The sequence below is a fragment of the Conger conger genome, chromosome 1, assembly GCF_963514075.1.
Source record: "Conger conger chromosome 1, fConCon1.1, whole genome shotgun sequence".
NCBI lineage: Eukaryota > Metazoa > Chordata > Actinopteri > Anguilliformes > Congridae > Conger > Conger conger.
In genome coordinates this window covers 45101003-45115541 of record NC_083760.1, presented here as the reverse complement: position 1 = coordinate 45115541, position 14539 = coordinate 45101003, and the positions used below count along the sequence as shown (strand labels likewise).

Below are 14539 nucleotides of genomic sequence, written 5' to 3'. Positions count from 1 at the left end.
ACATAATGGAGACACTGTGTGTGAGGTGTTTGAATGTATTCACATGTGTATGTGTGCCTGTGTATCCATGATGTGTCTGTGTGTGTAGAATATACATGTATGTGTGTGTGTGTGTGTGTGTGTGTGTGTGCGGTATGTGAATGTAAGCGTGTGTGTGTATGTGTGTGTGTGTGTGGGGTATGTGAATGTAAGCGTGTGTGTGTGTGTGTGGGGCATGTGAATGTAAGCGTGTGTGTGTGTGTGTGTGGGGTATGTGAATGTAAGTGTGTGTGTGTGTGTGTGTGTGTGTGGGGTATGTGAATGTAAGCGTGTGTGTGTGTGTGTGTGTGGGGTTTGTGAATGTAAGCGTGTGTGTGTGTGTGTGTGTGTGGGGTATGTGAATGTAAACGTGTGTGTGTGTGTGTATGTGGGGTATGTGAATGTAAGCGTGTGTGGGGTATGTGTGGGGTATGTGAATGTGAGCGCATGTGAGTGTGTGTGTGTGTGTGTGTGTGTGTGTGTGTGTGGGGGGTTTGTGAATGTAAGCGTGTGTGTGTGTGTGTGGGGTATGTGTGGGGTATGTGAACGTAAGTGTGTGGGGTATGTGTGGGGTATGTGAATGTAAGTGTGTGGGGTATGTGTGGGGTATGTGTGGGGTATGTGTGGGGTATGTGAATGTAAGTGTGTGGGGTATGTGTGGGGTATGTGAATGTAAGTGTGTGTGTATATTTCTCTTTGCAGCTGTACCACCTCATGCTCAGAGGGGCCATGTTTGGGTGGGGCTGCTGCTGGGCCTGCTGGTGGCCACCATGGTGGGTCTGCTGCTGACCGTCCTCGTGCGCCGCAGGGGGAAGGAGACCCAGTTTGGGTAGGCAGTGGCGCCCTGAAAAACTCAGCCAAAACCTGCCCCTCCACTACATTAGTTTTAGGGTAAAAAACTGGTTTAGCTTTAGGTGCTTGTTGGGTTTTGTTAGCTGCATTCGCTACATAGAGTACACTGTGGAACAGAGGACATCTTTAGGCCACAGTAAAGTATCTAGAATGGATCGATGTAGAATTTCCTTAAAAGGTGAAGTTCACTTTTTTATTTTTTTTATTTTATTAACCCAGACAATGGAAATTAATATATATATATATATATATATATATATATATATATATATATATATATATATATATATATATATATCTATAGAATATATGAATTTTAAGAAATGCTAGTCATTTTCTTGTGTTGGCTTTACAGTTGCTGGTAAAGGGGCATTTGTTGGCTCATGCTTGAAAGCAAATTCCCAGAAAAGTAATTTAATTTAATCTTATTCTTGTTTGCAGTTAGTGTTTCCTATTGCACATGAAATCTGAGACTGTCATGCTCGTGGGCAGAAATTTTGACAGGCAAACAGCCATTTATCTGAAGTATATTATTTGAACCGGTGAATATCCCTATACCTGCCATTGCATCAGAAATGGCTGCTTTCAGTGTTTTTGTTGTACAGTCAAATTATTTCATAGAGCCACTTAAGATATGTCCTTATACTTGGCATAAACATATATAATTCACGGACACAACTAACAACTAACTGTTAATTGTGACAGTTCTGTAGCAGTTGCCTTTGAGCACATTGAGAATCAAGGAAATGAAGAGGGTTGCTGATAATACTCTAAGATTGTTATGAATATCACTAAAGATCCAATTAAAGATGGGCTGGCTTGGTGTGGGAAGGAAAATGCTCATTTAAAGCTTATCCACCGTAATACTGTTATGGTTAGTTTTGTTACCAGTACAGATAAATATAATATACACAGCCTTGAGACAACAGGGGCCTCATGTCAACATACACTTATGCTTATGCTAAATTCACATGCAGTAATAATATGCTAGCATATCTAAGCATTTTTCACACATTAAAAGAGCAAATAAAGTTGTGGCTGAAGACATGAGGGACATGAAAGTGTGATCGTAGTGGATCAGTCTAGTGCTGTTGATGGCATAGCCAAGTTGATAAAAACAAATACAGTATTTCATCATTTTATGCTTATGAGGTTTGTGAGATTCGGACTGTTTGAGAAGCAGATTGTCTCGGCCCCTCACTGGTGGAGAGGGCACACACACCTGGGTTGCATTAACTAATCAGCCCAGGTGCTGAAAGTGTGCTCCTTTCCACTGTACCTGCCGAGCGTGGGAGATCCAAAGCGCCAGTTTTGTGGTGAAGTTTTTGTTTGACTTTCTTTATCCATGAGCTTCATCACGCAGCATTTGGAAGGGTGACACATTTGAAAAGCAGCGGGGCTGGCTGAAAAGTGGACAGCTCGGTTTTACTTCTACATTTTTTATTTTAGTTTATTAGTTTAATTATTTTTGCCCGGAACCCATGAGGGGGAAGGGTGAAGACTTTTTATTTTATTTTGTGTTTTTGTTGCCGCTCTCTATCTCCATGTGGCAAGTGAGAAAAATTCTTGAAGTGCTGCATCTCCTCCCAGGGCAGTCATATGGCGTGTGACTGAGATCAAATGCCAGAGCCCTTGGAAAAAAATTATATATATATATATATATATAATTCCCCTGAAAAATAAAGCATGGCATGCAATGCCCCAGAAAAATATGGAAATTTCTAACCCTTATAGTATTAATCATCATTAAGAGTTCACACTCAACTGTAAAAAATTGCCGTGCAGTTGTTTTGTTGAATTTGTCACATATATTCTCCTTACAGGTCTGTGTTTGAGCCATCAGGGGCTGAAACAACGGTCTCCTTCACAGCGGCCCGATCCTTCAACAGACATGGCCCAGACCTCCCAGAGTCTACCTGTGAGTGCGTTGGGCAGGGTATAGTTAATCACGCAGGACATTCAGTGGAATAAGGGCATAGTGAACCATACTGTAGATTCAGTGAAATAAGGGTGTAACATAGTGTACTATACAGCAGATTAAATCCAATAAGGGTGTAGTGAACCACACAATAGACTCAGTGGGATAAGAGTGGAATTAAGCACACAGCTGGGTGCAGTGGGATTGATGGGGTTCCTCTGTCTCCCTCTAGTGGACTGCCTGGGAATCAGCGATGAGCTTAAGACGAAGCTGCAGGATGTTCTGATCCCAGAGAAGCTGCTCACTTTGGGACACATGTTGGGGAAAGGTCAGTCCCCCATTTATTCTGTTCATGTGCTGCCAGGGCTTCTGCTCAACTGTTCAGCAAAATCCACTTCCTGACTCCGTATAACATATTACAATATGTCATTGCATATTACAATTTTTCTGATTGCTTGCATACTAAAATGGAATGCTTTGACAAAAGCATCAGAACCTTGTTTTAAATCATGCCTTAAACAGGCACCAAAAGTACAAACACATTTTCTGCTTTGCACTTTGTTTGCAATTCTGCAACACACTTCTTACAAAACACTACACACTGTTTCTTACATTAGACACTTTGTTCAAGAATGAAATGTCTTGCAATCATTGGGAAAGCACTTCTATTCAAAATATAAAACATACTTGAAATTGGCAACACCCACACACACACACGAAAACACTTGAACACCAATCAGTCTGGGCCTTAGCACTACAAATAGACCTCAGGTAAGGTCACCTCTTTTGTGAGAACTTTGCAAACATTGAGGCAGTGAGAGCAAGAGGTAGAGGTAGAGGTATAGGTATGGGAAGAGGAAGAGAAAGAGTAGTAGGAGGACAAAGAGGGGCAATAGATGGAGACATATTTCCAATGATATTAGGGCCACTTTGGTGGACCATATCATGAATCATGATGAGGGAGGCTGGGCAGAGAGTCCAGCCCAACTTGAGTCACTACACGGTAGCATCCATAATCCATAATTTAGACTGGAGGACTCTGTCACAGTACAATTACATTACTGCCATTTGGCAGACACTCTTATCCAGAGCGACGTACAGTTGATTAGACTAAGCAGGAGACAATCCTCCCCTACACTGTAGTCCTACAATATTAGGTCTATGCTCAGTGAACAAAGGAAATAGGTATAGTGCTGTGAAGTACTGGTACTGAGGGTGGAAGGCTACGTCTATTCACCCATGAACAGGAACTGGTCATTGTCAATACAGTGTTGGCAAACAAGACCATCCGCCTACATGTTTCCAGAAGGAACTGGAACGATATTGTGGCTTAAAGACTTACGCAATGCACTGATCCGCTGTCTGATGATGTTGGTCCAGGTGAATTTGGCTCTGTGCGGGAGGCATTCTTGAAGTCCGAAGATGGCTGCTCTGTGCAGAAGGTGGCAGTGAAGGTCCTCAAAAGTGAGTGTAGCCTCACAAACTATGTCTACATTTTGTTTTGATACAATAATAAAGCTGTTCCAGTTTGAATGGATTTCTTTTGACACTGAAATAAAAGGATTTAAGTATGCATGGATCTATTTTGTCACAAAATAAAGGTATTTCCGTTTGAATGGGCCCTTAACTCAAGCACGTTTCCCCCCCAGCTGATATCAACACCTCAGGTGACATTGAGCAGTGTCTGAAGGAGGCCGCCTACATGAAGGACTTCCACCACCCCAATGTCATCCAGCTCATTGGTGGGTGGAGGGGAAGCAGGTTATGGCTCGACTGGGCGGGGTTTAGGCATGGATGGAAGTGGTTGGAGTGAGGTGTGGGTGTGGTTGGATGAGGGAAGGGTCGACAAGAGTTTATACAAATGAACCTTCCTGGAAGAAATATGACCAATTAGAGCCTGGAACACTAAACAGATTTGCAAACATTATTCTGAATATTAAGCTAATGCAACCACAAAATGTCGTTTACCAGAAACATACTGTATAGCAATCTATTTTTCAAGCCGATTTCAAAACAATTAATAATGCACATTGGCATATTGGAGAAATACCAAGTTTATTTGCCGTATTTAAATGCTGTCTACCTGCCTTGGTTTCATCCAGCTCTCAGTTATAGATCAGCAGTTCCTCTCCCCAAATATGGCTGTCCCTATCCCACTGAGGGATATTCCTAGCAAATTAATGGAGAAGGGTTAGGCCAGGCAGAAGTAAACCAGAGCCCAGAGCTTGGTTGTTTTTCCTGGGATTCCATTGCCTCTCTGTTGCCCCCTAGGGGTGAGCCTGCACCGGCGACCCCAGCAGCGCCTGCCTGTTCCCATGGTGATCCTCCCCTTCATGAAACACGGGGACTTGCACACCTTCCTGCTGATGTCACGCCTGGGGGAAGATCCCTTTGTACGTATCTCCCGCTACATGTTCTCATATGTACACGTACACACAAAAATTATATCCACACGCTAGTCATTTGAAGTAGTTCTGGTGTATTATTATATCCAGTGGTTACACAAATGTATCCATGTTGTTGCTGTACATTGTATGTTTTATAAAAATCAGAAAATTAAAGTTGGTTCCATGGTCCACAGGCACTGTCCTTGCAGATTCTAGTTCAGTTCATGCTGGACATCGCACGAGGGATGGAGTATCTCAGCAGCAAGAACATCATCCACAGAGACCTGGCAGCACGCAACTGCATGTGAGCAAGTCACGCACTCACACGTGCATGTACCCACTCACATGCACACTAACATGCACGCACAAACACACACACAGTTAAACAGCTGTGAGAAGACCTCCTCTCTGGTGTCCCCAGGCTGAATGAGAACATGACTGTTTGTGTGGCGGACTTTGGCCTCTCGAAGAAGATCTACAGTGGGGACTACTACCGCCAGGGCTCTGTATCAAAACTGCCTGTCAAGTGGATCGCTCTGGAGAGCTTGGCAGATAACGTCTACACTACCCAGAGTGACGTGGTAAGTTTCTCTCCCTCTCTCAAACACAGGTACTCACGCACACATACGCACACACACACACACACACACACACACATACATACAGGACCTGGAGATGCATGGTATAGTTATTGGCCTGTTGAACAGCTTGCCTGGTTAAAACATTGGGTTACACTGATGTGATGTGCTGTGTTGCAGTGAAACCTGACCATGCCATTTCTGATTGGCTAGCAGGACAACTCTCTTTGCTGGTCTCCTGCATATGATATCAGGCCTGTCCTGTATAGAATAAGGCCGATAATTTAGTCTATAAGCAAGCGAAATACATGGATGTTGCACTCCGCTTGTTTTCCACCATTGCTTACCCCAATAAAATATAAATTACTGGTCCTGGCCTAAGGAACAGCCTAAGATGGATGCCACCTACAATCCATTATCAAACTTCATACTCCTGCCAGACCACTCCAACTCAGAGATCCTAGAGTCCCCACAACAGTCAAGACAACTTGGTCCTGGTTCATCTTCACACACAAACTGAAAACCTGTTCAGACCATGTTGTTTGAACAAGCTGAGCCTTTATTGAGGGTTAAATACATATATCACACCCTTTGATCTATTTGCACTGCATCCTCGCATTTTAACTCCTTTCTTCACGTACTATGGCACTTACTTAACGTCATACATTATACAGTACAAGGTTTGCATAATGGCTCCTGCTATCAGTTGAGACACTCAGAACTTGGTGTCATCACAGCTTTTTGGCTGTAGCGTTGGAGTCTTTGAGATGACCACATGCGATTTGCTGCAGAATTTCCCAGGAAGGCAGGATTTCAGTCAGTTGGATTCACCCGGACTCTCACAAGGCTGAATCCTTGACTGATCTTAGAGCAGGTTGGTCTGGTTGTACTACATACAGTAGTACAGGTCTATAAGTATTTGGCCAGTGGTACAAATACTCTTTACCTTGGCAGGGTTGCTGGCGGGGTCATGGGAGTTTGCCCATCCAGTCCACATGTGCTTTGTGGACTTGGAGAAGGCTTTGGACCGTGTCCCCCGGGGAACCCTGTGAGGTGTACTGCGGGAGTATGGGGTACTGGGGCCGTTGTTACGAGCCATCCGGTCCCTGTATAACCAAAGTGAGAGCTGTGTCCGCATTCTCGGCACAAAGTCAAGCATGTTTCCTGTGGGTGTTGGACTCCGCCAAGGTTGCCCCTTGTCACTGGTCCTGTTTGTGGTATTCATGGACAGGATCTCAAGGCGCAGCCAAGGTGAGGAGAGTGTCCGGTTTGGTGATTGTGTCCGGTTTTGGTTCTGCTGGCTTCATCGGACCGTGACCTTCAGTACGCACTGGAGCGGTTTGCAGCCGAGTGTGAAGCGGCCGGGATGAGAGTCAGCACCTCCAAGTCCGAGGCCATGGTTCTCTGCCGGAAAACGGTGGATTGCTCCCTCCGGGTTGGGAACGAGTCTTTGCCCCAAGTGAAGGAGTTCAAGTATCTCGGGGTCTTGTTCACGACAGGCGGATCGGTGCAGCATCAGCAGTAATGCGGGCGTTGCACCGGGCCGTCGTGGTGAAGAGGGAGCTGAGCCGGAAGGCGAAGCTCTCGATTTACCGGTCGATCTACGCCCCAACCCTCACCTATGGTCACAAGCTTTGGGTAGTGACCGAAAGAACGAGATCGCGTATACAAGCGGCCGAAATGAGCTTCCTCCGTAGGGTGGCCAGGCTCAGCCTTAGAGATAGGGTGAGGAGCTCGGACATCCGGAGGGAGCTTGGAGTAGAGCCGCTGCTCCTTTGCGTCGAAAGGAGCCAATTGAGGTGGTTCGGGCATCTGATCAGGATGCCTCCTGGGCGCCTCCCTTTGGAGGTTTTCTGGGCTCGTCCAACTGGGCGGAGACCCCGAGGGAGACCCAGAGCCTGCTGGAGAGATTATATATCTCTCCTGGCCTGGGAACGCCTCAGGATCCCCCAGGAGCAGCTAGAATGCGTTGCTGGGGAGAGGGACGCCTGGAATACCCGGCTTTGCCTACTGCCACCGCGACCCGACTCCGGATAAGTGGGTGATGATGGATGGATGGATATTATGACTTGAAATGAAATAATGAATATGAAAGTGCAGACGATCACCTTTAACTAGAAGGTATTTACATCCACATTGGGTGATACTTATAGGAATTACATCCCTTTTTATACTTATCCGCCCACCTTGTTAGGGGATCAAAAGTAATTGGACAGTTGGCTTCTCAGCTACTTCTGATTACTCAGGTGTACTCAATCACTTCATTAGTGCAAGTATAAGAAAGCTTTCAGTATCTAGTCTTGATTCTACGCTTTTGCGTTTGGAGTCATTGTGAGGCTGAGAAATAAGAAAAAGAAGTCGGTACACTACGGAGCCAAAATAACTGAAATCATACCACAATCCAAATACTTATGGACTGGACGATATGAAGTGTATTTCTCCTAGAGTCTGCCTGTTTCCATTGCCCTGCAGTGTACTTCTGTTCTACACACAGTCTCTCAACCTCCACATCCATGAATTACCAGATGGGGAATGGTTTTAGGTTTAGGAAGATCCTTCTTTTATCTGAAAAAGAATAAAAGACACCTTTAGCACACACAGTGATTCCTTTGCTGGTTAGCTGAGTAATTCAGATACAATGGTGGCCCTCACTCTCTCTGACTCATTCTCTTGCAGTGGGCATTTGGGGTAACCATGTGGGAGATCATGACTCTTGGGCAGACCCCCTATCCTGGTGTAGAGAATTCTGAGATCTACGAGTACCTCATCAAGGGAGGGCGCCTCAAACAGCCACCTGACTGCCGAGATGACGTGTGAGTGTCTAAGCATGTCTGTTCTGTGTGCTTGAGTATAGACAGACTGTATGACGCAAGGTAAAAATCTGAGGGTAGAATTAAATGCATACAAGGTTGATACTTAACCCCTTAAGTATCACTCCCTTTCTTAACAGAAGCTTGAAAATTACATACCCAAAATAAAATGGTTACTTTTCTTGTGCATTACAGGTGTAATCATGGTGTCGTTGGGGCTTGTTTTAGACTTAGACTCAGAATTACTCTTAAGTATTACTAAAACAAAGTTGCAGAAACTCAAACACAGTGGAAGTGGAAGATTATTTTCTCACTGAAAAGATTTTCTGTTTTTGAGTGGATGCAGATTATTGTGGCAGTGCCTCGTGCACTTAGAGGGTCACAGCCAAAAGACTGTGGACAAATCCCCTTTCAAATTTGATGACAATATCTCCAAAAAATTGCATTCTGCATTATTTTTTCTAAGCTATGTCTAGGCAGTTTTTCAAAAAGGACTCTAAAAGGACACATGTAATTGTAAAATACAGTATTTTGCTTACTAAAGTATACAACACATTTTATCCTGAAAAGAAGTGTTTGCACTTTGCCCCAATTATCACCCTCCCCCTTCCTCTCCCACTCCTTGTGCTTTCCTCACACAGCAACAGGTCGAGAAGATTGTAAAACATAAGTACAATAATCACAATGATAACATCTTGTGTACTAATATATTGATTGATTGATCCATTGATTGACGTTTTTGTCAAATATGCAACACCCATCAACAAGTCAAACACATTGCACAATTTCACATGCTATTTATTACTCAAAAGCAGGCTTGTTCCTTATTTATATGCATGCTGAATAATAATACTATGAATAATACTATAATATTTTGAATATATTTAGATGCTCACTGATATAAAATGAAAATGCGCTCTATATTGGAGCCAAAGGTGTTTTCACAGTCTTCATCAGAAATATTCACTCGAGAATACTTGAGAGGCTAGAGAGGCAAGAGATTCCTTGGAAGTCCTAATACCTGCGACAAAAGAAAACCAGGGCTGGATTTGGATTCAAGACTACAGTATATGCCCAAAGGGTCCCACGTGTGTCCTGCTGTCATCTTGAATCTTCTTCATCTTCCCCTTGCCCATGCTTTCCTTTCGTATATCTCACCGTCACACCCTGTGATGTCTCTTGTTATGTCCCACAGCTATGAGATCATGCACAGCTGCTGGAGCCCTGTGCCAAAGTGCCGTCCCTGCTTCCAGCAGCTGATTGACCAGCTGGAAGGGGTGTGGGCGGGGCTGTCTCCGGATCCCGGCAAGGAGCCGCTGCTTTACGTGAACTTGGAAGCGGATGGGTGCGAGGCAGGGGCGGGGTTTGGGGCCAGCTCGCTGGGTCTGGAGGAGCTGGGGTGGTCAATGCCTTGGCAGTGTCCCGGCATGGAGGAGGAGGAGAAGGACTGGCTGGTGGTGGCCTCAGGCGCCGCCCTGGCCATCGGCGGGGATTACCGCTACATCATCGACCCACGAAGCACCCCAGAGGAAGATGGGGGCCAGGCTGGGGCCGTGGGGGGGCTGGGGGAGGACCCCAGGGAAGAAGAGGAGGATGTGGTCATAAATGTGTGAAACCCCGCCCTCCCAAACAGCCAGGCCCACAGACAGACTCCTCAAACAGACTGACAGACATTGGGAGGGTGGAGGTATGTATGCACTCCAGCAACATGAGACCCTCAGCCCCACCCAGTAGACTCAGTGGGAAAGGCACTTTGCATGGAGAGAACTTTAACCAGACTACCCGCCAAACTCCCACTGTCCCAAACAATGGCTGCTTTCGGAAATGGCTCTTTAGTGACTTTAGAACCTGATACACAATCAGTTCCACTAACACATTAAATCTGCTGAGCGGGATGGATCACACAGTGCCTTACTTCTCTAGGCTGTATGGCCCAACAGGGCTGCTACCTATTTTAATGCATCACTTTTTTTCAACCATAATTACAAAAAGTAGAAAGGCTAACAGAGATGGAATGGAGATTTCCTTGGCATGAGGTGCAATACAATTAATGTGTCATAGAGAAATGTTATGTAGTAATTTAAATATGTATAGCAATACACACAGAGAACATAAAACAGATCTACTCCAGGTTACAGTTGAAGGCTTAAAATGCTAATTAATTTAAGAATTGCCTGTCCTTTTGTAGATATTTGAAGTGATTTGATTTTAGATGTTTTTGTCTCAAAACTGCTCTCTCAAATCTCAGAAAGAACCAATATACTGTACAGGTATGTTATACTTGAGACCGATATGAACATGTGCTTTCAGAATTTCCCCAGGATTCATCAGTCACTGGTATAAGGACCAGAGCTTCAGCCACGTGCACTCTTGGGATTTCCAAGGGACGTGAATTTGTGATTTCTGTGTCGAATTAGAATGTATTTCTTTGCAATGTAAGGTTGATTTTGCAAATAGAGAATACAAATGGTCTTGTCTTATTTTATCATATCCTAACTCTGTTTTTCTGTTTTCTATAGCGTCTGAATAATTTATATATTTGAACTGAAATATTTGTTCACATCTAGTTTTTGGTTTTAAAGGCCCAAGCATTTTAAGGAATATATTTATTACTTTATTTGGATACCAATTGCTAACATTCATTTACACTCATTGAGCACTTTATTAGGTAGAACTGTACACCAGCTTGTTAATGCAAATATTTACAGGTGCACTAGGTTAGATTTTTGTGTTAAAACATTGTTACAAGACCATTGTAAATCCCTTCCTATGATTGAAGAAGGCTCACTGACATGTTGACTCACCCTCTGCCTGTGTTCATAAAATTGAGGTTTAACTGTACAATAATTCAATCTCATTCGTTAAAAATGTATTGTAATCGCCACAGCCAATGGCGTTTCAACATCAGCACGTTTACAGAGAAGAGGGAGGGATAAACAGTGTTGTGGTTTGAAGGTGTTTGTTGCTGCTATTCCTCTCTTGACCGTTAGAAGTCCTAAGTCCAAAATTAAATCAGCCAATTGTGGCAGCAACTAAATGCATAAAAGCATGAATACATGGTCAATAGGTTCAGCTCTTTTTTAGACCAAATGTCAGAATGGTGAAGAAATGTTATCTAAGAGACGTTGACTGTGGAATGATTGTTCGTGCCAGACAGGGTGGTTTAAATATCTCAGAAACTGCTCATCTCCTGGGATTTTCATGCACAACAGTCTTTAGAGTTTGCAGGGACTGGTGCAAAAAACAAAAACATCCAGTGAGCAGCAGTTCTGTGGGCAAAAACACCTTGTAAAATAGATAGGTCCGTGGAGAAGGGCCAGACTGGTCAAAGCTGATAGGAAGGTGACAGTAATGCAAATTACAACACATTACAACAGTGGTATGCAGAAGATAACACACAACATGTCAAACCTCTTAAATGGATAGGCTACAGCAGCAGAAGATAAGTCTAATAAATGCCTAATAAAGTGCTCACTGAACGTATATGCTGCTCTATAGTGTACCCTGTATAGAGTACCCATCTGAAGTAGGTTGACAAGGGAAATGTTGTGCAGTCACAATGACCACATGCCAACCACGCAAACAAGCCACTGCTACATTGTTTTGAAATATTGTGAGTAAAGCTGAAATGTCAAATTAAATTCTGTGTAATAAATAAGAAACAATGGGCTGTAATGTTTTCACTGTATACACTAATGATGCTGAAGTGCCTCAGACATTGGCTCTGATCTGAGTAATGAGAGGCAAACAACAAGCTTCCTGGTCTCACCAGGAGGATACTTGGAAACAAGGAGGATATGGCTGAGATTCACCTGTTCCTGTTGTAGAGTACTGTGACTGTGGCTGGGATACATAAGGGCAGATAACTTATTAATAATGTACAGTAGCTATTCACTATGTACAGTTGTCAACACAACAGTGGGAACATAATTTTATAATGGCAGAACAGGGTTATCCCAGTTTTGTAACTTATGTTTTCTTAATGTAGTTCCAGGAGTAAAATGTTTTTGAGGACAATATTCTTGAAGCTTGAACATGTATATTTACAAATGATAATATTTAAGGAGGTATTCGAGCAAACTATGGCACTAGCACAGCCTTGAGCAGAAGGCTAAAATTACTGATTTAAATTTTGAATAAAGAAATGAAACAACTTAAGTTCTTGGTTTGCCAGGAATTCAGTATTTTTGTGTCTTACATTCAAAAAACAAAATTTGATCTACACAATATGTTCCTCTGTTATCAATGGTAAAGTTGTAAATGTTGCACTGTAAATTGCAAATCTAACATTTTGTATGTTGATTTAGTGGAATACTGAGAGAACCAATAAAATTAATCATTTTCCATGAACATATAATGTGATCCTTTCTAGTGACTGTTCGATACATACATGTTAACATATACTGATATTAATATTGTATTTCAATGTCACCTGGTTTCCACTTCATTTTATTATTTATATGCACCAGCATATGGCCAAAAACTACATTGTGGAGTCATCTTTTATTTTTAAAAGTCTGGGGTTAAATAATAATTGTGACTCCTATTGTTAAATGTTTCTCCAGCGATGTAGTTGCACTGTCTATGTCCACAAAAGCACATAGTGTGTACCTCTCTTTCAGCAATGCTGGTAAAAAGTATTTTACCAACCATAATGTACCCAACTGAATGAGGGAAGCTCATTGAGCTTCTGAGCAATGGACATCTGGGTTTCAGACCAAAGTGCCAAACGATCCCCCATGCCTTCCTCTCCAGTTGCTAAAGACCTAACCTCTCGGAAGGTCGCCAAGAACGCTCAGCGGCAGCGCATGCGCATTGTTGAAGCGCTTCCCAAGTTTCTCACCCCGTCCTTAGCCGAGCCATCGGAAGGATTTCAGTGAGGAATGCTCAAATCGTTTTCATAAGGCTTGTTTCCCGAGGTAAACATCTATACATATTTCAGTTTGCATCCCATCTTGTACTCAGCGTATGTCAGCATCGGTTAAGAATAATATAGCAAAATGTTTCATGACTTAATATGCATTTTGGCTCGTGGAAGACAGGGTGTTATCAACGTGCTCATCTGACGATAGTGGCTGAAGAGACATGCCTTCAACTGCTTGGCGCCATCTGCACGCTACAGAATACGCAGGGCCATCCGTTTTGACATAATGCAAAACTGCAGCCTGTCGTTGGTTTTTTAATGACATTGATTTCAGTGTGGCAAGTGGTCAAAGCGATTTCGTATTTGCACGTTTCCCATTTTCATCGCTTGTCGATCCCAGCTATCCTGGCCTGACCGCGGTGGCGCTGCTGTTGTATGAGCACGTGACCCACAAACAGCCAAAGGAAAGCAATGGCTAGTCCGGTTTCGTCATCGACAGGAATTGCTGTCGCCTACCTCGTTCTGTGCTTGGAGTCAGTCTATTGTGTTGACACGATTGCACTTCACTCATAACTTTATATTGAACACGAGCTCAATATAACACAATGCCATCGAAACAGCACCCCTAAACTTTTATAGAGTTGATAACTGTTGATAACAAATGTATTCAGTTGACTTATTTTTGTGTAGCGGTATTTGTAACCACGTGCCCATACCTGCACCACCCTGATATATGTATGCATAATTAGCGTACTCGTCTAACCACGGCTGGATCAGTCAAGTTAAGACTGGGATTTGGCTTTGGACATGTTCCAAGTAACAGTGAAGCGAAATTTGACGAGGAAGAGTATATTTAAAATATTTAGGCTTATCTGTCTAGCGGCCTTGGTGTTTTAAAGTATTCCTATAGCCTACATAAATAAAAGCTCGGTACATTCTTGATGACAGCGGCGAAGGACACGTAGACGATTCTGTAAAACGTTTGTAGCCTATGTGATTAGGCTTATTTTATTTCTCGAATGCCATAAGAAACGCGAGAATGGTACGACTGCTTTCATTGGCTATAGCATAAAAAGATTTTGAGCAGTCCAAAGGAAATAATTTACCATTTA

The 14539-nt window shown here is 43.3% G+C and overlaps 2 protein-coding genes across 2 annotated transcripts in view; both read left to right on the top strand.

Moving 5' to 3' along the window:
• The window catches only part of tyro3 (TYRO3 protein tyrosine kinase), a 37266-nt gene extending 24346 nt beyond the window's left edge, over positions 1-12920 (top strand). The window contains exons 10-19 of the mRNA XM_061231826.1: positions 721-847; positions 2694-2788; positions 3021-3116; positions 4169-4252; positions 4438-4530; positions 5060-5181; positions 5370-5479; positions 5597-5756; positions 8430-8566; positions 9759-12920. Coding sequence (XP_061087810.1) covers positions 721-847; positions 2694-2788; positions 3021-3116; positions 4169-4252; positions 4438-4530; positions 5060-5181; positions 5370-5479; positions 5597-5756; positions 8430-8566; positions 9759-10176 — 1442 coding nt within the window. The 3' untranslated portion in view covers positions 10177-12920. The remainder of the gene's footprint in view (positions 1-720; positions 848-2693; positions 2789-3020; positions 3117-4168; positions 4253-4437; positions 4531-5059; positions 5182-5369; positions 5480-5596; positions 5757-8429; positions 8567-9758) is intronic.
• Positions 12921-13398: 478 nt separating this feature from the next.
• Positions 13399-14539, top strand: part of mgaa (MAX dimerization protein MGA a) — a 41939-nt gene continuing 40798 nt past the window's right edge. The window contains exon 1 of the mRNA XM_061231784.1: positions 13399-13482. The gene's annotated coding sequence lies outside the window, so the exon portion shown is untranslated. The remainder of the gene's footprint in view (positions 13483-14539) is intronic.